The 24,018-nt window shown below is 51.8% G+C and overlaps 2 protein-coding genes across 4 annotated transcripts; one reads left to right on the forward strand and one right to left on the reverse strand.

The window, feature by feature from the left end:
- Window positions 1-10,995: 10,995 nt before the first annotated feature.
- Window positions 10,996-16,218, forward strand: SHFL (shiftless antiviral inhibitor of ribosomal frameshifting). Its single transcript, XM_025985676.2, has 8 exons — window positions 10,996-11,343; window positions 11,785-11,908; window positions 12,095-12,144; window positions 13,780-13,818; window positions 13,985-14,134; window positions 14,534-14,637; window positions 14,800-14,954; window positions 15,493-16,218. The coding sequence occupies exons 1-8, from the start codon at window positions 11,323-11,325 to the stop codon at window positions 15,708-15,710; spliced, it is 861 nt and encodes a 286-aa protein (XP_025841461.1). The 5' UTR covers window positions 10,996-11,322; the 3' UTR covers window positions 15,711-16,218.
- ANGPTL6 (angiopoietin like 6) lies at window positions 15,740-23,602 on the reverse strand. 3 transcript variants are annotated; one of them, XM_025985673.2, is made up of 6 exons: window positions 23,466-23,602; window positions 18,940-19,534; window positions 18,025-18,202; window positions 17,074-17,261; window positions 16,722-16,992; window positions 15,740-16,163 (listed from the first exon to the last, which is right to left on the reverse strand). In XM_025985673.2, exons 2-6 carry the CDS (start codon window positions 19,525-19,527, stop codon window positions 15,973-15,975), a joined length of 1,416 nt encoding a protein of 471 aa, XP_025841458.2. In that variant the 5' UTR covers window positions 19,528-19,534; window positions 23,466-23,602; the 3' UTR covers window positions 15,740-15,972. The 3 variants fall into 3 exon arrangements, with proteins under 3 accessions (XP_025841458.2, XP_072577625.1, XP_072577626.1); XM_072721524.1 differs by lacking the exon at window positions 23,466-23,602 and adding an exon at window positions 22,251-22,380; XM_072721525.1 differs by lacking the exon at window positions 23,466-23,602 and adding an exon at window positions 19,913-19,966.
- Window positions 23,603-24,018: the final 416 nt, after the last annotated feature.

Below are 24,018 nucleotides of genomic sequence, written 5' to 3' on the forward strand. Positions count from 1 at the left end.
GGAGTCCCTAAAATGTTTATTTTAGAGAGAGAGTGCATGCGATCTAGCGAGCAGGAGGACAAAGGGGGAGAGGGGCTGAGCAGAGGGAGAGAAGCAAACTCCATGCTGAGCTGAAGCGGAAGGAAGGGCTCCATCTCACCACCCTGAGATCAACACCCGAGCTGAGATCAAAACTTGGCTGCTTAATCAACTTAGCCACCCAGGCACCCCTATTCCTGATTTCTAAAAACTTGAAGTAATCAAGGTTTCTTTCAACAGGTGTATCGAAAAACAAACTGTGAGACATCCATACAATGGACTATTGTACAACAGGAAAAAGAAATGACCTAACAAGCTCCAAAAGGACATGGAGGAAACAAATATATGTTGACAAGTAGAAGAAACCATATAAAATGGTTATGTACCGTATAACTCTAACTAGGTGACCTTATGGAAAAGACTAAACCATAGAGACAGTGAAAATATCAGTGGTTGCCAGCAGTTGGTGAAGGTGGAGGAAGAGGAATGCCTGTATGGGGCACAGAGGATTTTTAGGATAGTGAAAATATTCTACAAGACTCTATAGGGGTGGATACATGACATCATGCATTTGGCAAAACCCACAGAACTGTACAACACAAATAATGAACCCTAATGTTAACTATAGACTTTACTTAATAATAATGTATCCATGGGGCACCTGGGTGCCTCAGTCAGTTAAGCGTCTGCCTTGGGCTCATGTCATGATCCTGGGGTCTTGGGATCAAGCCCCACAGCAAGCTCCCTGCTCAGCGGGGAGTCTGCTTCCCTCTCCCCTCCCTGCTGCTTCCCTGCTTGTGCTCTCTCTGTCAAATAAATAAAGGAAATCTTTAATAATAATAATAATTAATAATAATAATGCATCTGTATTGGTTCATCCATTATAACCAACGTACCATAAAAATGCAAGATGTTGATAATAGGAGAAAAAAGAGTAGGGGCAGGGTATATGGGAAGTTTCTACAGAGTTTCTCAATTTTTCTGTAAACCTATACATGCTCCAAAAAAATTAATTTTTTAAAATTAAGTTTAAAAAAAAGATTTTATTTATTAATTCATGAGAGACACAGAGAGAGGCAGAGACAGGCAGAGGGAGACACAGGCTCCCCACAGGGAGCCCGATGTGGGACTCAATCCCAGGACCCCGAGATCATGACCTGAGCTGAAGGCAGACGCTCAACCACTGAGCCACCCAGGTGCCCCTAAAGTAAGATTTTTAAATTCAGGGACACCTGGGTGGCTCAGTGGTTGAGCACCTGCAGTTGGCCCAGGGTGTGATCTTGGAGTCCCTGGATCAAGTCCCGCACCAGGCTCCCTGCACGGAGCCTGCTTCTCTCTCTGCCTATGTCTCTATCTCTGTCTCTGTCTCTCTCTGTGTGTGTCTCTCTCATGAATAAATGAATAAAATCTTTAAAAAAAGATTTTTAAATTCAGATTTATTTATTTGAGGGGGTGGTAAGGGGCAGACGGCAAAGAAGAGAGGGCATCTTAAGCCAACTTCCACTTAGCATGGAGCCCAACACAGGGTTCAGTCTTGTAACCCTGATATCAGAGTCTGAGCCAAAATCAAGAGTCTGATGCTTAACCAACTGAGCCACCCAGGCACCCCAATTTTTTTAAGTAGTCAAGCAGTCTGGTTGAGTAAGGAAATCATAACTGAAATTGTCACCAAAACAGCAGTGACTTTGTCATTGCTTTTCCTCTGGTATTTCCCACTTAAAAGCAGCCCAGAACTCAGAGCTACTCACTAGGTGAAGACAAAAATAACTTTTAAAAACAAAAACAAAAAACTGAAAAAAAAAACTGGTCTGAAGAGTAGGAAGGGAGGATCTATGGGTCAGAGAGAGTGGGTGGCACATACAGAGGATAGATCAAAATCAAACAGGCCTGCAACATCTTGGAAAACTGAACTGATATTGGATCCACATCCTGGAGAAAGTGGGTTGCAACTTGAAACCTGGACCTGAGTTGACTGCCTGCCTGCCTTCCTGCCCAGGCAAAAAATCAACATTCTCCATAGGATTTAAACAAGACCCAGCATGTCATAATTTAATATTATGTTATATAGAATATTCTAATTCTCGAGACTACAATCCAAGACTACTCAATGTACGAAGAAGTAGGACATTCCCAAATACTCATAAAGGAAAAGAAAATCATCATATGCCAACCCTAACATAATGTGGGCCTTAGGATTTTCAAATTAAAGCAGATCTTATAAATATGCCCAAGAAGTAAGAGCAAACACTCTTGAAGTAATGGAAACAGAGAAAACCTCAATAGAGAAATAGAGCTGTTTAGAAAAAAGAACCATACATGGGGCACCTGGGTTGATTCAGTTGGTTAAGCATCTGCCTTGGCTCAGGACCGGATTCCAGGGTCCTGGGATCAAGCCCCCACATCTGGCTCCCTCCTCAGAGGGGAGTCAACTTCTCCCTCTCCCTCTGCCTCTTGCCCCGGCTCATGCTCATTCTAACACACACTCTCTCTCTCTCTCTCAAATAAATAAATCAAATCTAAAAAAAAAAAAAAAAAAGAACCACATGGAAATTTCAGAACTGAAAAATACAATGACCAACATTAATAATTCACTGGATGGCCTAAGTAGCAGAATGGAGATCAAAAGGCAAACAGGTAATGAACTTGAGGATAGAGAAAGAGAAAATATCCAATCTCAACAACACAGCTGTGGGATAATATGAAAAGGTCCAAAAATAAAAAATAAAAAATAATAAAATAAATAAAAATAAATATGAAAAGGTCCAATACTCCTGTCATCAGAGTCACAGGAAAAGAGGAGAAAAAGGAGTACCTCGTACCTGGGTGGCTCAGTGGTTGAGTGTCTGCCTTTGGCTCAGGTTGTGACCCTGGGGTCCTGGGATCGAGTCCCACATCGGGCTCCCCACCAGGATGCTGCTTCTCCCTCTGCCTATGTTTCTACCTTTTTCTCTGTGTCTCTCATGAATAAATAAATAAAATCTTTTTATTTAAAAAAAAAAAAAGGAGGAAAAGAACTGAAGTACAGAAAAAAAAATTTAAGATTTTATTTATTCATTTGAGGGAGAGAAAGAGACAGAGAGAGCACAAACAGGGGGAGAAGCAGACTCTCCACTGAGCAGGGAACTGGACGTGAGGCTCAATCTCCAACCCGGGATCATGACTTGAGCCACTTAACTGTCTGAGCCACCCAGGCGCTCTCAGAAAAAAAATGTTTGAGGAAAGAATGGCTAAAAACTCCCCTCAAGTGGCAAACGATGCAAGCCTACAGTTTCTTGAAGGCAGAGATTTTTGTCTGTTTTCTTCACTCCCAGTGCAACGCCTGCCACTGAGCATCTGTTGGATAGATAAGACCCCGGGACTTGTGGGAGCATCTCCAATAGATCCGGAGTGGGCACTGGAAAGTTGCCTTTTTTTTTTTCCTTAAGATTTTTAAAATTTATTCATTTGAGAGAAATAGAGAGACAATACAAGCTGGGTGGGGGGCAGAGGGAGAAGCAGATTCCCCACCAAGCAGAGTCCCAGCCCCCAGCTGGGCTGGATCCCAGAACCCTGAGATCATGACCTGAGCCGAAGGCAGGCGCTTAACCCACTGAGCCATCCAGGCACCCCTGGAAAGTTGCCTTTTAACAAGCCTCCAGTGAGGTTCTGCTGCTCCAGGAAGTTTGAGAACTCCTAATTCAGCTCTTCCTCCTCTCCCACCCAATTCCATGCCTGTAGCTTCTTGCATCCCACATACCATCTCCTTCTGGAATACCAGCCAGACGCTCCCTCCCCCGCCAGCCTGGACGTACATATGGAACATGATGGTTGTTTCTTGAGGCCCCTAGGGATCCTTTGAAGACAGAATGAGTGTCTCCAGTGTGTCTCATTCTCCCATTTAACCCCACAATAGGCACAAGTGCTATGTTCCCATTTCATGGATGAGCAAACAAAGAGCTTCAATAGGTTCAGCCATGGATTCAGGATTACACTCCATGCGTAAGTGGCAGAGAGAGGCCTTGGACTCTGGTCTGAGACTGTGTCATGTAACAAGAGTCAAAACAAATACTGATTGAACACCTGTTACAGGCAGACTCTGGTCTAAGCATTGCACACCCATTAACGCCTTTCCCTCTCCAGGTAACTCTTTGAGACAGGGACTGTTTTCTTCCAATGCTGTAAGTGAGAAGACGGAGGCATGAAAGTGTGCATATCTTCCTGGAGTTCCTGGTAACCAAGTTCCTCTTTTGATCCAATCCCTGTTTGTTCAGAAATCCTAATGTGTGTTTCAAGCTCCTGATTTTTTCTGAATGTCATTATCATGAAGTCAGATAGAAAAATAAGTAGTTCTTTGTCATGATGAGCACCGGATATTGTATAGACGTGTTGGATCCCTATATTGTACACCTGACACTGATATGACCCTGTACGTTAATTAACTGGAGTCTAAATAAAAACTTAAAAAAAAAAAAAAAAGAAGAAGTTCAAAGGACAAAGATCTCAAGAGGCACCTGGGTAGCCCAGCCAGTTAAGCATCTTACTCTTGAAAATATCAGTGAGGGTGACAAAACATGAGAGACCCCTAACTCTGGGAAATGAACAAGGGGTGGTGGAAGGGGAAGTGGGCGGGAGGGGGTGGACTGGGTGATGGGCACTGAGGGGGCACTTGGCAGGATGAGCACTGGGTGTTATGCTATATGTTGGCAAATTGAACTCCAATAAAAAAATTAAAAAAAAAAACAAACATCTTACTCTTGATCTTTGGGTTGTGTGAGCCGGAAGCTTTGCCTTGGGCTCCATGCTGGGCTCGGAGTCCACTTAAAAATTAATTAATTGATTAATTGATTAATTAAACAAAGGACAATGATCTGGAAAAAATATCCATCAGATTTAATGAGAGTTATCCCAGGCACAAGGACAATGAAGAGTTATCATCTTTTCATGTATTATTATTTTGAATGATACATGAAGACACTCTAGCAAACGGATTCCCAAGAAAACAGATATATAGAAAGGAAAACGTGATGCCCCCCAGCTCAAGCCCCCACCGGATTCCCCTCCCCAGGAACCAGAACTAACCACACTTTGCATGTCCCCTGTCCCCTTTCCTCCACACCAATGGTCACAGACAAAACCATAACTTAAGGTTTTGTTTTCCTGTGTACATAGACTTCCTCTTTCCAAATCAAACATTTCTTAATGCTTAACTTCTTTGCTTTTTCTTCTTTTTTTAGATTTTATCTATTTATCATGAGAGATACAGAGAGAAAGGCAGAGACATAGGCAGAGGAAGAATTTTTTTTTCTTTTAGTACAAGCACACTATACTTTTGTAATCAGAGAAAGAAAGGGCAGAGTGTCCTATTTTGGTGTGGAGAGCTCTCCACAATTTTTGAAATTTCAAAATGTAAAATACAAAGAGATGAAGTCGTCTGGGATGGCCCAGAGCTCAGGATCTGGTGCAGGCACCTCATGCACTTTCCCAATACTTTCCCTGTGAGCTTTCTGGAACACAGAGTCAATGATTAACTGCATGGTTCTGCTGCCAGCAACACACACAGGGGCCACCCGCTCAGGACTGGAACAGGGGACTGTCTTCCCACAGGCCACACGTTAGGAAAAGCAACATAAACCAAGGTGGTATGGTAATAAAAATAGCTACATGCTCCTTGGAAGGTTACTATTTGCTTTGTATCCTCTAAATCAGCACAATCTCATAAAATCGTAAGACAAACTACATATGAAATTTTACATTTTCTGGTCGTAAAAAGAAACCACTGAGGGGCACCTGGGTGGCTCAGTGGGTTAAGTGTCTCACTTCCACTCAGGTTGGGATCTCAGGGTCCTGGGATGCAGCCCAGCATCTGGCTCTGCACTCAGCAGGAAGTCTGCTTGTCCTTCTCTCTCTGCCTCCTCTCCCATGCATGTGAAAGCTCTCTCTCTGTCTTAAAAAAAAAAAAAAAAGAAAAGAAAAGAAAAGAAAAAGAAAAAGAAAAAGAAATAAACCAGCAAAATTATGATTTTATTTAGCCCACCATATCCAAAATATTATCACTTCAACATGTAAAAATATTTAAAAGCCAATGATGGGCTATCTTACCTAAATCTTCGAAATCGGTGTGCATTTGACACTGACAGCACATCTGGATTAGGATCTGCCACATTTCAAGAGCACTAATGCCACACGTGGCCGATGGCTGGCTACCCCATCAGACAGCGTAGGTTAACGTGGCTTATCCATATGCAGTCATGGAAACTTCACAACTCTATTCCCATTTCAGAGATAGGGAAACTGAGCCCCAGAAAGGTTAAGCAAGAGTCAACAATTGACTCAAACCCTTACTGGTTCCAAAGTGTACCCCTTGACCTGTATACTTCCTGTTCTCAACTCTAGCTTGAAGGTGTGTCGTGCTCAGCGGGCCTGCATTCACGCCGTGGCTATGTCGCCTATAAGCTGGATGCCTTGCATACTTTGCTTAATCATTCTGAAACTCAGATTTGTCATCTGAAAAAGGGATAGTGACACTGAAGTCACAAGGCAGAGGAATGAATGGCCCAAAGCCCTGAGCACACCCCACAGAGAGCCAGGCACCTGGTGAGCCCTGGATACATTCCGGGTATTTTAGCCATTGCAATTTTTCCACTTACTGAATTCATCCAAGCAGAGACCCAAACATGTTACCCAACCTTTGTACATAATGCATTCCTGGAAATGTGTTTGAAGCTGATTTCGCAAAACTCAAACAATAGATTTCTTTGCTGTAAAGAACATCCCATTTACTAAGGACTAAGCAAAGTATGAAATTCCAAACTACTTATCATTTCTCTCTCTCTCTCTCTCTCTCCCTCTTTTTAAAGATTTTATTTATTTATAAGTGAGAGACACAGAGAGACACAGGCAGAGGGAGAAGCAGGCTCCGTCCCAGGAGCCCAATGCGGGACTGGATCCAGGATCACGCCCTGAGAAAAAGGCAGACGCTCAACCGCTGAGCCACCCAGGCGTCCCTCACGAACAAGGGATGCCCTCACGTACAGTTTAGAGATTTCCTGTTGGGCAGCCCGGGTGGCTCAGCGGTTTAGCTCTGCCTTCAGACCAGGGCCTGATCCTGGACACCCAGAATCGAGTCCTACATCGAGTCCCACATCAAGTCCCACATCAGGTTCCCTGCATGGAGCCTGCTTCTTCCTCTGCCCCTGTGTCTCTGCCTCTGTCTCTCATGAATAAATAAATAAATAAATAAATAAATAAATAAATAAATAAATAAATAAAATCTTAAAAAAGAAATAAAAAATTTTAAAAATAGAGATTTCCTGTGTCCGCACACCTCCAACTCTGGGCATCCCCAAGTTTCTTCATTTGGCTAAACTGAGGGGAAATGGGCTAGATTATGAAAAGCACACACGTGCTCCATTTGCATTCATTTCCTCCACAATTAAACTGGTCACTCAGCTTAACCCTCAAAGGATCCGGATGAAAGATCTGTTTCTTGTGGCATGAGCTTCCCTTCCCTCTACTGGCGCAACGTAATGGACCAAACCGCTACCCATCTTTGTGCACCCAGGCTGCACCTCTTCAACTAGGAAACTCTTATTCACTCTTCAGAGAGACCTAGAGTAAGTTCCCGAATCTGTTTTCCCATTTGTAATAATATCACCCTCTTGATGGGGTTGCTGAGAGATCACATGAAATACCTAGTTTCAAACACTTGACACAGTGTTTCACAGCATTAGGATTTCAGCTCAAGGGGTACCTCCTCCAGGAAGCCCTCCCTAACCGCACTGCCCAGATCAGATTCCCATGTTATTCTATCTCATGGACCTCTCCGTGACTCTTTTTTAGCATATATCATAAATAGAATAATTACTTGTGATATCATCTGCTTCGTGTTTCTTTTGACCATTAAGACCATTAAGCTCTGGGAGGGCAGAAATGGTGCCCAGCACCATGCCTGCCAACACGGGAGGCACTTGATGCAGGTCTATCAAATTAACAAAAGTGATGAGGGAGCAGAAGGCTAGCTGAGGACCAAGCGGAAGCTGACACCCCACAACCTTCTCCTGGGGAGAGTACCTGTGACATTCCTCCGGGAAACTTCCAACTATCCTAATGTTAATGCTTTGCTAGCATACTTAGCTTGATAATAGCAAGGCCTCTGGTATCCTGAGGGTCCTCTTTAGCATATGAAAGTCCTTTTGACACCTCTCTTTTTCCCAACCCCAGAGTATATAATTAATTGCTCCTCACAGCCTCAGGCCTGCTCTTTCTGCCCATAGGTCCTGTTCCGGTGCTTTACTAAAACGACCATTTTACACCAAAGAAGTCTAAAGAATTTGTTCTTGGCCGATGGCTCCGGACCTCACTCCACCAAACCTCACCTTACGTTCAAAAACTACATCAAATGGATAGCTCAGTAAGGGCTCAGTCTTTGACTCAATTATACCAACATATTAGAGTCTACATTTTTTTTTTAATTTATGTATTAGAGAGAGTGAGTTGGGGGGACGGGGCAGAAGGAGAAGAAGGGAGACAATCTCAAGCCAACTTGCGACTTGAGCGAGCCCCAGAGCCCGCCTTGGGGATCAGGGTGTGAGTTGAAATCAAGAGTGGGACACTTAGGGCAGCCCTGGTGGCTCAGTGGTTTAGTGATGCCTGCAGCCTGAGGTGTGATCCTATAGTCCTGGGATCAAGTCCCGCATCAGGCTCCCTGCATGGAGCCTGCTTCTCCCTCTGCCTGTGTCTCTGCCTCTGTGTGTGTGTGGTGTGTGTCTCTCATGAATAAAGGAATAAAATCTTAAAAAAAAAAAAAAAGAGTGGGACACTTAACCAACTGAGCCCCCACATTGGGGTCCCCCCCGAGGCTACTTCTTATCACTGTCATCAGCACATCTATTTTCTCCCCACCCACACCTTTCTATAAAGACAAAAGATAAAATGCAGTAATGCTCAGACCGTTGCACAAACAGGCTGCCCTTGGCCAGGCCAAGATGGCCACAAAGCTCAGAGAACCCCACAAAGCTCAGAGAACTGTTGGTGGGTAAGCAGCGCCCCCATGTGACCGCTGGAAACGTTGGTTTCTCTCTCCATCTACAATTGGGCCAACATTCAGTATACTCCGGTTGTATCTTGTTTGTCCTTCCTAATCAACTGCCCTCAGGGGCTGATAGCAAGGCTGGCTCCCTTGCTCCCCTTGCCTTGCGGTGCAGCCATCGAGAGGCTCCAGCAGGAGATGGGGGTATGGGAGCGGCAGGTGAGGCCTTGATCTCCCTCTCCCTGAACGGAAGCCAGGTCCGGCGACTGGATTTTAACATCCAAAAGGTGGCAGTGGAAGTGATGCTGTGTGACTTCCGACACTAGGTCATAAAAGATGCAACTCCAAGTCCCACCTGGCTTTTCTTCTCTTGTTGGATGGCCCTCCCTAGGGAGGCCAGCTGCCAAGTAGGGAGTACATTGGAGCAGCCCAGAGTAGGGAGGAACTGAGGCATTCCCACCAACAACCAGCACCCAATGACCAGCACCCACCAGCCAGCCAGGTTGAATGAGCCATCTTGGAAGCAGACCCTCCAGCCTCAAACATTCAGCTGACTGCAGCCCTGGCCAACATCTTGACCACAATATTTATGAGAGACCCTGGGCCAGAAAGCCCAGCAAAAGCATCCCTAGATTCCTAATCCAAAAAAAAAAACTATATGAGACAGTTCGATGCTCAGTGCCTGGAATGGTGCCTGGCGCAGAGTCAGAGCTCCATATGATGGCCATCACCGTGAGCATCTAGCAGATCTGGGGATGCCTGGGTGGCTCTGTCAGTTAAACATCCCAACTCTTGGTTGCATCTTAGGATGTGATCTCCAGGTTGTGAGATCTAGCCCAGTTCGGGCTCACACTGGGTGTGGAACCTGCTTAAGATTCTCTCTCTCCCTCACCCTCTCCCCTCTCCCCCTGTTCAAAGGCTCACTCTCTCTCTCTCTAAAAAAAGAAAGAAAAAAAAAAGAATCTAGCAGATCCGGTTCATGTCGGAGCTGGATCAGTTTCCCACCTGTTTTCTACTGGCTTGTCACCCATCCTGGCTGCGACCTCCTCGTCACTGGTAAGTGGTGATTATGTACTATATATCACAGATACCGTGTATGACAAGAGAGCCCCTCCACACCTCCCCACCTCCTTCAGTATAAAATCCCAGGTCCTCTATGCAGCTCCAGGCCTGGCTCTCTGCCTGAAATTCCACATTCAGTCACAAAGAACCATGAACTGTTTATACTCATTAATAGGCTCCAGACGGGGCACACAGACCCACAAACAAAGCTTTGGAGGTCAAGTAGAAAACATTAGAACATCTATACTTTTTCATCTCCGTTTCTTTTGGTGTGTGTGTGTGCACGCGTGTGTTAAAAAACAGCTTTATGTAATACGGGCCTCTGGCTGGTTCAGTGAGTGGAGCATGTGACTCTTGATCTCAGGGTCACGAGTTCAAGCCCCACCTTGGGTGTGGAGCCTATTTCAGGGGGAAAAAAAAAAATGTGCTGGCCCAGAGGATTCTCAACCTTCTGATTTACAGTGCAGATTCCCAGGCACCCCCGGACTACAGGCTGCTGCTGGACTGCTAGGCACCAGCGACCTCTATTTATCCAACAAGCATCTCCTCCTTCGCCCAACTACCTCCAGCTGTGGCACACAGTAGGCGGCTTAGTGACTCGTTAGGCTACCCCATGCCAGGTGCTACTAAGTGCTCCACCCTGGGTCTCGAATCCTGGCAATCACACCCAGCCACGATGTAGCCGCTGTTATCATCCCCATTTTACAGAGGAGTAAACTGAGGTGCAGACAGGTCCGGACATAGCCGCGAAGAGCCTCAGAGCGAGGAGGGCCCCCCAGGTCCCGAGGGAGGGGAGCTGCGAGAGCGATGAAGTGGGGGAGCGCGCGCTGGGGGGGGCCGGAGATTCGCGGCGGCCTTGCGATGCGGCCCCGCCCCCACGAGGGACGTGAAGACGCGGACCCCGCGCAGCGTGGGGACATGTGACCGACTGCAGAGGCCGCGCCGCCTCCACCGCCCGAGGCCCGCGCGCTCCGCCGCAGGGTGCAGACCCCCGGCGCCCGCGGGGCCTGGGGCGCGAGGGCAGAGGCGGAGCCGGGGCGGAGCCAGAGCGCCCCGTCCACGCCGTCACCCCCAGCAATCGAAAGCGAAAGAGGGGGCCGAGAAGGAAGGGCGGAGCCGCCGGAGGCCCCGCCCCCTGCCCTGCGCGGCTGCTGGACCCGGGGCGCGCCCAGGTAGGGGGGCTCCGAGCGCGCAGTGCGGCCCCTCGCGGAACCCGCGCCGCCGCCGCCGCCACCATGTCTCAAGAAGGTGTGGAGGTAGGAGATGCCTGCGCCTGGGCCGGGGGCCCCGAGAGGCGCCGGGGGCGCCGAGGGGGCTTCGCAGTTTCTGGGGACTCCATCCGAAGCCCAGACCTTACCCCTGGCGGGCACTCGCCCCCCCTCGGAAAGGATAATGACCGCCCCGGTCCCCCAGAGTGAGATGCGGCCTCCTCGAGGAAAAGGGGGGCTGCAGGGTCAAGGGTCAGAGGCCAGGTTACCTGGCCGGCCTCCTCCCTTAGCCGGGGGCGCTCGCCCCACTCCGCTCCCTCCCCCAGTGCCCGGTGGGGACTTTGGCTTCTTCCAGGAAATGCCGTAGAGGGATGGTGGGGGAGGCCAAAAGCAAGGGGCAAGTTCGGGCAGGGAGAGGGATGCCTAGAGATGGAGGAGGGCAAGTCGCCCCCTCCCTCCCCGATCGGACCCCCCCTGTGCCCACCCCAGCTGGAGAAAAGCGTCCGGCGCCTCCGGGAGAAGTTTCATGGGAAGGTATCCTCCAAGAAGGCGGGGACTCTGATGAGGAAATTTGGCAGCGACCACACCGGAGTGGGGCGCTCCATCGTGTACGGTGAGACGCCTGGGGCCCCGGCCCTGGTAGGGGTTAGGAGAGGGGAGCGCGCCAGGGAGGTGTGGTCTGTGTGAAGAAGCGCCGCGGTCAGCTTCTGGGGAGGGTCTATACTGGGGTTCTGGGGACCCTGAAACTCCCAGAAGATCCTTCAAGGACCTTTTACTTACACTTAACTCTTGCCACCAGGGGTAAAGCAGAAAGATGGACAGGAACTGAGCAATGACCTGGATGCCCAGGTAAACTGCCCCCCCTTGCCCTCAAAGGATGGGGGTAGCTGGGGACCGGGAACGGAAGGAACCTGGTGTATCCATGATGAGCCCCATCTGTGCACCACCAGTTCCTAGTTCATGATCCACATTGACTTAGTCACCTTTTAGTCATGCGTCTGACCCGGAGCCTGCAAACTGTCGGCACTCATTACATGGTGGTGGTATTAAGTGGGGGAGAGAATCGTGAAACTGGGCGGTGAAATGAATCAGGACTGATGTCATTACAGAGGACCCCTGGAGGTCAGTCGGGAAAGGCTTCCTGGAAGAGGTGGTGCAAGCTTTGATGCTGGGGAGAAGGGATCCTGGGTGGTGGGGGAGTTGGAAACAGTCTTCCTGGAAGAGGGAACAGAGTGAGCAAAAGAACACGCAAGACAGGGTAGGATAAACAAGAGGTGGGGGAGGAGAGAGGGCAGGGGAGCCCTTGTGATGAATGAATGAATGAATGGATGGATGGATGGCTTTGAGGCACAAATGCAACATGGCTACTTTACCCCTTAAATGACTTTGGTGGCCAGTGCACTGTGCATTTCATCTTCCTATAAGGCCCCCCATAGTTGCTAAAGAGTATAATAAGGTACATATTGAGTTATTTATATTTACATGTGTAAAGGGTATGATAAAAGTAATAGGAGGGGCGCCTAGCTGGCTCAGTCTGGGGAGCATGCTACTCTTGATCTCAGGGTCGTGAGTTCAAGCCCCACATCGGGTGTGGAGCCTACTGAAAATAATTCTTTAAAAAATTATAGGAGGGACGCCTGGGTGGCTCAGCGGTTGAGCACCTGCCCCTGGCTCAGGGCATGATCCTTGGTGTCAGGATCGAATCCCACATCGGGCTCCCTGCCTGGAGCCTGCTTCTCCCTCTGCCTACGTCTCTGCCTTTCTCTCTGTGTGTCTTTCATGAATAAATAAATAAAATCCTTTAAAAAAATAATAAACAAATTAAAAATAAAAATAAAAAATTATAGGAAAGTGAGCACTCCCCAGCAGCAGGCTTTCCGCGTGTTGCCTCCAATTCCAACCTGAAGGCACTCAGGTTGCAGGCCAAGCAGGTGGCATTTAAGCCGTTTCCACCTAGAACCACAGCTGCGCTCTGAGATGCCCCTCATTAGGGATGCAGGGGGAGTGATTTGGCTCCGCCCTCGCAGCGGGAAGTGCTGGAGTCCGATGGGAATCTGTGTCTGTCTGAATCCAGAGCCCAAGCCCTTAGCCTAAAGCAGCATGGACTCAGAGAGGTGACCCCTCACAGTGCCACTAAGTGTGTGGCATTTACCAGCAGGGAGGGAGCGCGGGGATCCAGGCCTGTTCTGCCATTCTCATTCAGGGTGATCTCCGGCCACCCCTCTCCCAGCTCTGCCTCAGTTTCTTTATCTGAGCGGTGGGGATAATAGGTGTGCCCTCCACTTTGAGGACAACTGAGGTCGTGTACCTGGCCCTCTACAGGCAGGCCCTGCTCAGACAGCCCCTCCTGAGTTAGGGACTCCCTATTCATATGGGGCCAGGACCCTGCCTCCCTCCTCGTCCAGGAGCCTCACCCCCAACAAATAATGGTAAAAAGAGGTCCGAGCTGCACCCGCAGTTCCTGCCTCTGATGTTTCTACCCAGGACCCACCGGAGGACATGAAGCAGGACCAGGACATCCAGGTGAGTCCGGGGTATGGGATGGGGGGGAAGATGGAGTGAGGAGGACATCCGTGGGGAGAGTGGACGGTGTCCATGGACGAGGAGAGACATAGTGGCAGGAGAGGAGACTTACACGTGTTCATATTAGCGGAGGAGGCGTGACCACCCCCTTGTCCCTATCCCGAAGGCCGTGGCGACGTCCCTCCTGCCACTGACAGAAGCCAACCTCCGCATGTTCCAACGTGCCCAAGAAGACCTCATTCCCGCCGTCGATCGGCAGTTTGCCTGCTCCTCCTGTGACCACGTCTGGTGGCGGCGCGTGCCCCAACGCAAGGAGGTGATCACCCGATCCCCATCCTCAGTATCTGAACCTCTGACCTAAGAATGTCAAGCCCTGAGAGCCCAACCCCTGACCTGCAGTCTCAGAGCGTTCAGCCTCCACCTCAGGCCCCAGCCCTCCGACCCTGGTCGTGCCCAGAGCCCGACCTCTGACTCCTCGGTTTGACAGCTGCCACGGAAATCCCAATCCCAAGCCTGGATTCTGACCCCCTCCCCGCCCCCCAGTAGTGGTGTGCTTCTGGTAAAGGCTTATCAGCCAGCTAGCGCGGGGAGGTGGGGGGTGCGCCCCAGCTCTGTGTTTGCCACTTTCCGTGGTTTAAGCATCCCCACTGCGGCCACTATTGAGCTACTGGGGCTCACAGCTAACGGGGAGCCTGCTCCCACTCTACGCACCCAGGTGTCCCGGTGCAGGAAATGCCGAAAGCGCTATGAGCCGGTGCCATGCGACAAGATGTGGGGTGTGGCTGAGTTCCACTGCCCGAAGTGTCGGCACAACTTCCGGTGAGGGTGCTGACCCCCTACCCCACCTCTGCCCTGTCCCCCCACCCCACCCTCTGCCCTGTCCCCCCACCCCACCCTCCATCCTGCCCCCCCACCCCCTGCCCTGCCCTCACCCTGGCCCAGGCCTTACCTTTGGGCCCTCGCCCCCCTGCCCGCCCCCAGGGGCTGGGCACAGATGGGATCCTCATCCCCCTGCTATGGGTGCGGCTTCCCTGTGTATCCAACACGGATCCTCCCTCCACGCTGGGACCGGGACACCGACCGCCGCAGCACCCACACCCACTCCTGCTCGGCTGCCGATTGCTACAACCGGCGAGGTGAGGACCTGACACATTCTCGTGACCTCCCCCCACTCTGGGCAGTCTACTTGGCCTTGACTCCTGGGACATCCACCTCTGGGGCCTTTATGTACTGAGGTCTCTGCCTGCTTCTTCCACGTGGTCCCCAGAGCCACTTGGCTCATCCCCTCCTTTCACATCTTCTGTGGCCTCCAAAACCAGGCCACCCAAGACCCTGCTCCTCTTTAATATCCACCTCCCGTGGCATCAGCCACAGGTCGTGGCCTTGCCCCTAAAGGCTCCGTGGTTCCACCCCAGTGTGAAACCTCTGCCCCTGTGGCCTCTGTGTTCTTGGTTCCCGTTTTGTCTCCTGTAGTGTCAGGTGATGCCCATGTCCCTGGGTCTCTCGTGGCTTCAACACCTGTGACTTTCATCTTTGAGTTTCCTGTAGTTCCGGCCCCATAGCCTGTAGCCTCAGCCCCTTCCCTCTCCAGGGCACCCCATGGCTGCAGCCCCTTCGCCCCCTGAGTCTTACATGGCCTCAAGCTCCATGACCTCAGAGCCTCTTCCTCCTCAGAGCCCCATGTGCCTGGGACGTCCTGCGCACACCCCAAGAGCCGGAAGCAGAACCACCTGCCTACGGTCCTGCACCCCAGCAACCCCCACATCAGCAGTGGTTCCACTGTGGCCACCTGCCTGAGCCAGGGGAGCCTCCTGGAAGACCTGGACAACCTCATCCTGGAGGACCTAAAGGAGGAGGAGGAAGAGGAGGAAGAGGGCGGGCACGGGGAGTGACCCCTGACATGCAAACTAGACACACTCTGTGGAGATTCTGTGTTGTTATAAAATATGAGCTCAAACTGAGATCTAAATGCTCTCGGGGAGCCATTGGGGTCTGAGATACTGGCAGGGGCATTCCAGGGCCCTGGGGAGCAGATACACAAGAGGAAGGTCTGTGGGCCATGGCCCACGCTAAGTCACAAAGCAAGTGTGGCCAGGATAACTTGGGCTCCTGCTGACAAACATCCCCTGGGCCTGGGGGACAGATGGACAGATGTCACAGCCTCAGGGGCCGGATCAGCATGGCAACCTTCTTGAGAGAATAAGCCCCACCACGAAACTCGGCCCAGTAGACACCGTCCTGATAGCGGCTGCGGTAATGGCCACCGCGATGCCACACGCCGTTGAGGTTGGAGTGGGCACAGGCATGGTACCACCAGCCTCCCCGCTGGTACAGGGCACAGTTACCTGAAGAGAGAGAAAAACCCATATCCTGTCACCAAAATAAAAGCCTCTACCAGTACCTCACTAGTGCAAGGCTTTTGTCAGGCATCCTCTTGGCCCTTCTCACTCTTACTGAATACAACCTTGATTTTCTTTCTTCCCGCCAGATTGAGAGTCCTGGCCCCCACTTTCGTTTTTGGACTAATAGCTTTAATTCCTTCCCTATACCCCTGTCAAAGGACAAGGACACCTTTTCCACCCTTTCTGAAAACCAGGAGCTCTACTTTTATTGGGGAAAGAAATCTTCTCCACTTCCTTTCTAGAATAAGACTCCAAACTCTCACTCCCTGCCTTTCACCAGAACAGGAATCTTGACTCTATTAGGAAGGAATTGCCTCATTAAAGAAGGAATCTAGGCTCTCTATCCCCTCACCAGAATAAAAGTCCTCTCCTCTGTTCTCTTGCTTACCCTGATTCTTACCAGGAAAGTCTCACCACACTCACTTTCATTCTTTTCACTCTCTCCTTAGGAGTCCCAACTCCCCTATCCCCACCCCCCACCAAAATAAGAGCTCTCCTTACCAGAATAGGAGTCTCGGTCCCTATCCACGGTGCTGAAAGGCTTGTCATTGTGCCAGGAAAGAGAGTCTCCAGCATCTCCATGGTACTGGCCAAGCCGTAGGCGATAGTAGTCGCTCTCAGGCTCCAAGGAGAAACCATCATAATGGGCACGCGCCCCACGCCCTCCCCAGTCCTCGAGGAGCACCAGTAACTCATGGTCTCCACGGCTGGTCAGTTGGTGCACAGGTTCCAGGCCCAGCCAGTATTCCCCATCAGGCTGCCCGAAGCCCACCTGGCAGGACAGGGAAGTCAGGTCAGAAGCAGGTCGCCTCCCCTCCCCAGCCCAGCCTTGCCCCTGCCCACACGCGCCTACCTTGTAGTGCTGCCAGGTGGTGAAGAAGTTGACGGACCCATCTTGTCGCCTTTGGATCACAGTCCAGCCTCCCCCCTCCAGCTGTTGCTCACACCACACTGACACTACATGCCGGCCCAGCTGCAGCTCATAGACGCCGCTCTGCCTGTGGCCTGCCTGGTGGGCCTCCGCACAATCCTGCCATGGCCCTGTGGGTGCAGACATGGGGACCACATAGCCTGGACCCACCAATCCCTTACTGGGATAAGAGTCCTGATTCTCATCTCATCCCCTTACCAAAATAGCAGTCCTGCTTCTCCCATTCCCTGACCAAAATAAGAGTCCAGTCTCCAGTACCTGAGTTAAGACTAGTTCATTCTTTTCTCACTACAGTAAATGTGGAGCCTGGGGTACTTAAATCTTGGTTCTACAATCTCACCAGAATAGAAATTCTGAACATGGGGATCCCTGGGTGGCGCAGCGATTTGGCGCCTGCCTTTGGCCCAGGGCACGATCCGGGAGACCCTGGATCGAATCCCACGTTGGGCTCCCTGTGCATGGAGCCTGCTTCTCCCTCTGCCTGTGTCTCTGCCTCTCTCTCTCTCTCTCTCTCTCTCTGTGTGTGACTATCATAAATAAGTTTAAAAAATTAAAAAAAAAAAAAAAGAAATTCTGAACATGACACTCTGATCGAGCTTAAATGCTTACCAGTAAGCAATCCGAAATTTCCTGTCCCCTCATCAAAAGAAAAGTACCTCCTTTCCCATTTTCATATAACAGTAAGAATTTGGGTCTTTATCAGAATGAGAGCCATAGCTCCTTGTTCCAACACCGGAATAGAAGCATCATTTCCTCCGGTCCCCTTACCATGAGAAAAATCTGCCATTAAAATCCTGGCTCCTATTTCCCTCTACTCACATTGCACTGGGGGTCCCCTCACTCCTCACCCCAACAGCCCTGCCCTCATCTTACCTGTTGGCTTGGTGGGGACAGCAGGGTGCCCTGCAGGCATGGGAGAGGCCAAGGGCCCCTGCTGTCTCAGGGTCTGGTCTCTCTGGGGCTCTGGAGCTGGGTCTAGCCTCCTGCTGGTGTCATTAGTGCCACCCACCAGACTGACTGGAACCACAGGGACCAGAGGTGGTGGCAGCACCTGGGATGACCAAGAGACTAAGATGTGATTGCACTAGCCTTCAGTTGAAAAGACACTGGGCCCCTAAATCTACCAACACCCAGATGGGTGGGAGGTGAGGCAGGGGCATGTCCCAGCCCTAGAACTGATACTCCCCAAAGCCTAACTAGCTGTCAAGGGCAGAGCTGGGCCCAAATCCCCACTCTGGCGTTCACAGCCACTGATTTGTAGCTCTGACGCCCTTTCTCTGCAAAGTAGGGATGATGAGAGTACCTCCGACAATGCGTATTAACTTAGAATCCTCCCAACAGCCCTGTAAGGTGTGGATTGTCACAAAGCAACAACCTTATTCAGAATCAGGGCCAGCCATGACGTGGAATTAAGGATAATATGGCAGCAGTTAGAAACAGTATCACGGCCCCTATGCATATCACATAGCACCTCCAGGTCGCCGCTCTGTACCTGTAATATGCTTGAATACAGGCTCTACAAACATTCATATTAAATGTCTGTGTTATATTTATTATATTTAATATAATATAACATTTATATTAAATGTTAAGTGGATAAGTAAAGATTTAGCCACCAGTCTCGTCCTGACCCAAACGAGCTGTGGGAGGAGCGGCAGGAATCAGGCTCGGGGGCCCTTTCGGGTTTCAGATCTGCGGATCAGAGACCGTGCGCGGGGGTGCGGGAGCCCGTTCTCACTAAGGCCGCACGCAGGAAGTGACAGCGACTCTGCCGAGCTTAGACGTTACCTGCTGCTGCCCGCCCGTGCCCCCCGGGCACAGGCGCTCCAGGCGGGCGATGAGGCCACTCTGCTGGGTGACCAGCTGCGCCAGCTCCCGGAACTTGACATCCAGCTGGTGGAAGCGGGCGGCGGCGCGCTGCGCCTCCGCGGACACGTTGAGCACGCGCTCCCCGAGCAGCGCCAGCAGCGCAGCGGGCTCCGCCCCCGAGCCCGGCCCCGCCCCCGGGCCCGCCCCCGGGCCCGCCTCGTGCTGCAGCTGCGCGCGCAGCTGGCCCAGGCGCGCGCTCAGGCCGCGGCTCTCCTTGCGCAGCGCGCGCACCTCTCCCGCCACCGCGCCGTCGGCCGCCGCCAGCCGCTGGAGTTCGCGCAGCAGCTCCTCGTGGCGGCCCACGCGCATGCGCAGCGCTGCCACCTCGCTGGCGTTCACGGCCTCGGCGGCGGGGCGCGCGGCGGACGGCCCGCTCCAGCACACGGCGCCCGTGAACTTCTGCTGCGGCAGCACGAAGGTGTAGGTGCAGCGCGGGGCCCCCGCCCGCGCCCACGTCGCGCCCAGCAAGAGCAGCAGCTGCAGCGTGCGCAGCGGAGGCGCCGACATGGCCCACCTGCAGGCGGAGGACGAGGGGAAGGAGGGGAGCCCAGGGTGGGCCAGGCCCCGAGCCCCGCCGCTCCCCAGGCTGCAGAGGCCCCAAGGGGACCCCACCCTGGCGTCTCCACTGAGCTCCAGGAGCCCTGCGGGACCGCGGGGCGTGCATGCATTCAGCAAACATTCACTTGGGACGCCTGGGCCGCTCAACCTTTGAGCGCCTGCCTTCGGCCGGGGCGTGATCGTGGAGGCCCGGGATCGAGTCCCGCCTCGGGCTCCCTGCACGGAGCCTGCTTCTCCCTCTGCCTGTGTCTCTGCCTCTCTGTGTGTGTGTCTCTCATGAATAAATAAAAATAAAATCTTAAACAACAACAAAACAAAAAAAGCAAGCATTCACCTGAGTGCTTGCCGTGTGCCAGCCTCAGTTCTAGGGAATACAGTAGGAAACAAAAGAAAAATTCCCGGCCTAGTGGGCAAGAAACAAAGTAAATAAACTACGAGAATCAACAGAGTGTATTAGACGGTGCCAAGATAGAAGTAGAACAGCAAAGAGATGTGGGGATCTGGGCCCCCCCAGCAATGCGAAAGGAGGGAAGAGCTCCTGGAGGAGGTGAGGGAGGAAGTAATGATGTCGGGAGGAAGAGCATCCTTGCCAGGGGCAAATGCAAAGTCCCTGAGGCTACACCGTGCCTGATATATTAAAAAAAAAAAAATCTGGGAAGCTGAAGCAGTCGGAGAACGGGCAGGAGGAGGTGAGGTGGGGTGATAGGTAAGTCTCACTGACTCAGTCTAGTAGCCGGTACCCCAGCTCCCACGTCCTCTGACCAAAACCCCAGAATCACTCGTCTCCCATTTTTCACAGCAGATCCAACCTATCAGCCAGGCCTGTCAGTTTTTCTGTTTAGACCCTGAATTCCACACACCCCGGCCCCCAGTCACCACCCCCAACATGATCTCAGCTCAAGACAGCATCTGGATTTCTTTACAGCAGCGGCCCCCCCACCCCAGGCCTCCAGTTGTCCATCATCAATCTTTGATCTGTTTCTCCCACAGCTGCCAGAGTCAGGCGTATCTCTGCCTTTCCTAGGCCCCCAGCTCACTCAGAGCAAAAGCCCAAATCTTCCTGTGTCCTACAAGGCCCTGCACCCTCTTCCTGTCCCCTCCCTGCCCTCTTCTCCCTCCCACTCACCCCTCACTCACTCTGTTCCAGGCACACTGACCTCCTTGCTGTTCCTCAGACACACCAGGGACAGTCCTGTCTCAGGGCCTTTGCACTTGCTGTTTTTTCACTCTAGACCATTCTTCCCAGAATTTTTTTTTTCTTCCCATAATTTTAACATGGCTCCCTCTCTGCTTATTCAGGTCTTAGCTCGGATGTCCCCTCCTCTGAAGCCCTCCCCAACAATACCATCTAGCGTTGCTCCTCCTGGGCACTCCCTAGCACAGTCCAACTTTTTCATTTTAGCATTTGTCACTCTTTGAAACTGCCTCGTTTGTTTGCCGTTGTTTATTATCTGAATTCCTCCACTGGAACATCAATTCTCAGAGGCTGAGTCTGCGTTTTGTTCAGTGCCTGGTGCCACATACACACACCCCTCCACACACCCCAGGTCGACTGCACCCTCCCAAGTGTTCCCCGGCTCACGTAGGTGAGCTCCTACAAGTATCTTCACTTGAGGGCATGTACTGAGGCCACCTACCCCTGGCCCCCAAGGCCTTCAATTCTTGGGGTACACCCACTTGCAGCCTCTCAGACAAGGACATACATGCCCTCTTGCATGCACTTGCCAGTACTCAGAACATGTCTCACATGTCCACACACTCTCAGGACCAAGACCCCCATATGTCCCAAGTTCCACTATGTCCAAACCCAGACATCCTGGTGGCCACGCAGCCTCATGCCCCGGGGTCTTCATTGTCACGCAGGTTGCCTTGGTTCACACATTCAGCAAACCCTCCTCCGGTGTCTACTGTGTGCCAAGAGCTATTTCAAGCAATGAGGACACTGCCATGACCAACACAGACAAAAAAAAAAAAAAAAAAAAAAATCCCTGCCTTCATGGAGCTGACATCCTGGGCTGGAAAAACAGATGGTGGGTAGGTCAGAGGGTGATAAATGTTTAGGAGAACATGCAACTAAGGAAAGGGGTGGGAGTCCCAGGATAAGGGGCCATTTTAAACAGAGGGGTCAGGACTCCCTAAGAAGATGACCCTTGAGCAAAGACCTGAAGAGAGAGAGAAGGGTAAGAATGTTCCAGGCAGAGGGAACAGCAAGTGCAAAGGCCCTGAGATAGGACCTTGCTGGATGTGCCGTGGAATAACAGGGAGGCCTGTAGGACTGGAACAGAGTGAGCAAGGGGGAGAGCGGGAGGAGGTGAGGTCAGGGAGGAAAGGGAAGCAAAATGTGCAAGGCTTCATGGGCCTCAAGAGGACTTGGGCTTTTACTCTGAGTAAGGTGGGAACCTCAGAGGGTTCTGAGCCAAAGAAAGGCATTTCACTATCATACTTGCACACCAAGCAGGAGCTTTCCTTGCCCCCTCCTCGAAGACACCAGCCACCCCCCCCAATAGGGACGGACCACACCCCTTGGGGCCAGATTGTGTGTGTGTAACAGCCACAGCCTTGCAGGATCTCAACCTGGGGTAAGAAGGGGGATGTGAGGAAGCCCAGGTCTCCAAACAGACAAAATCAGCCTCCACCTGCCCTCCTGCCCTCCTACCCTCCTGCCCTCTCACCTCTCAGGACCAAGACCCTGAGTCTGGCAAAGCTTGAAGCAGGCACAAGAAGTCCTAGGAGGAGCCGAGGGTCCAGCAGGAGCCTCTAAGTGAGGATGGGGAGAGGCCGGTGGGAGAGCAGGAGGGAAGAGGCTTGGCAACCACCCCTGCCCACCCCACGCCCCCAGAGCCTGGGACTAGAGTTGTGGTGCTGAGTCCAGGAGCTCCAACTGTAAATATTTAGCATTTTCCGCATGAGAACTGAGGCAGGATTGCCAGATCCCCCTGCCCAGGCCACCAGAGCCTGATAACACAGGTCAGTGCTCCGGACATTCCCCCCGCCACAGAGCACAGAGCGTGGGAGGCTGCAGGCCCCAGGAAGCTAGTGGAATTCCAGCCTCAGACACGCACCGCCGAGAAAGACAGCGGCAAACCTCAGCAGCACCTGCTGCATCAAGCTGACTCTCAACTCTACACCTTCAATCTCATTTAATCTTTGACCCCTGAGCTGCTTTCTTCAGTATGGAGCCATTTTACAGCCGGGAAAACTGAGCCTGAGAGAGGGCGAGTGATGTGTCCACAGTCGTGCAGCTAGAGAACAATGGGACTCAGCCCAGGTAACTGGTTTCCAGCATCCACACATGTATAACCACAACCCTCACACACACCCATGCACCCAAAACCGTGTAGACACAAAGACACATATGGATATCCAATGAGACATGCAAACCACTGCATAGAGCCACGAAGATAGACAGATGGAATCTCTGGCGTGTGTGTGTGTGTGTGTGTGTGTCTGCAGATTTGCCTGGCAAGAACACATATAAAGACACAACTGGAAACACAGCACAGATTCCGACAGCAACTGTGTGTTCAAATATGGCCACACACACATACACACCACAACTTACAGGAAAATATCCTGTGGGTGAAGAACGTCTTTTCCGTGTGTCAGACACATACACACCCAGGCACACAAGGTCTTACGCTTGCAAGCACGGAGGTGCTAACCAAGTAGGCAGTGAACCTTGGCACCCCCGCCCACCTGCCCACCACAAGGAACATGTTTCCATTTGTCTCCCACACACACTGTCACATCCTCAGGCCAAATCATGCAGGGACAACAGACACAAGTAACCATGCAGTCATTTCTCAGGGGTGCAAAGAGACTCACGGAGAGCCCCCCCGCTCAGAGCCTGGGCTAGGGTCTCCCACCTGCACAAAGGCCTCACCGACCTGCAGACTCACTCTCAGGGAGCAGTGTCCTCCACCCAGATCCTAGCGTCCTGAACTCGTAACCCGAGTGGACTCCCGGGCTGAAAGAGGAAATGGTCGTCCCAGATCTGAGAGAGGCTGCCAGGCTGGGCTCCAGGCCTGGGCTGGGCCCCCCCACCCACTGGGCCCCTCGGCCCCCCACCCGCAGCCCCCTCCAGCCTCCTCCATTGGCAGCAAAGAAAAAACCTCATAAGTCATGGAGAGGGACTGACAGAAGGGAGAGAGTCCAAGAGACAGAGAAGGGGGAGAGAGACCTGGGGGGATGGACAGAGACAGGGCGAATCAGGAAGACGGATGAGAAGAGAGAAATGGGGGTAGAGACAGAGACAGGAGAGGGCGAAACTTGAAAGCGATGAGAGGCCATTGATGGCAGAGACAAAGTTGGGGCAGGGGGGAGAGAGAGAAAGGAAGAAGACCGGGGAGGACGGGAGGGAAAGCCGGAGGCAGAAGAGGGGAAGGAACTGGAGGGAGAGACAGGAGGGGGAAGCAAGCGGGGGAGGGGAAGCGGATGGGG

This window comes from Vulpes vulpes, chromosome 9 (assembly GCF_048418805.1).
Source record: "Vulpes vulpes isolate BD-2025 chromosome 9, VulVul3, whole genome shotgun sequence".
NCBI lineage: Eukaryota > Metazoa > Chordata > Mammalia > Carnivora > Canidae > Vulpes > Vulpes vulpes.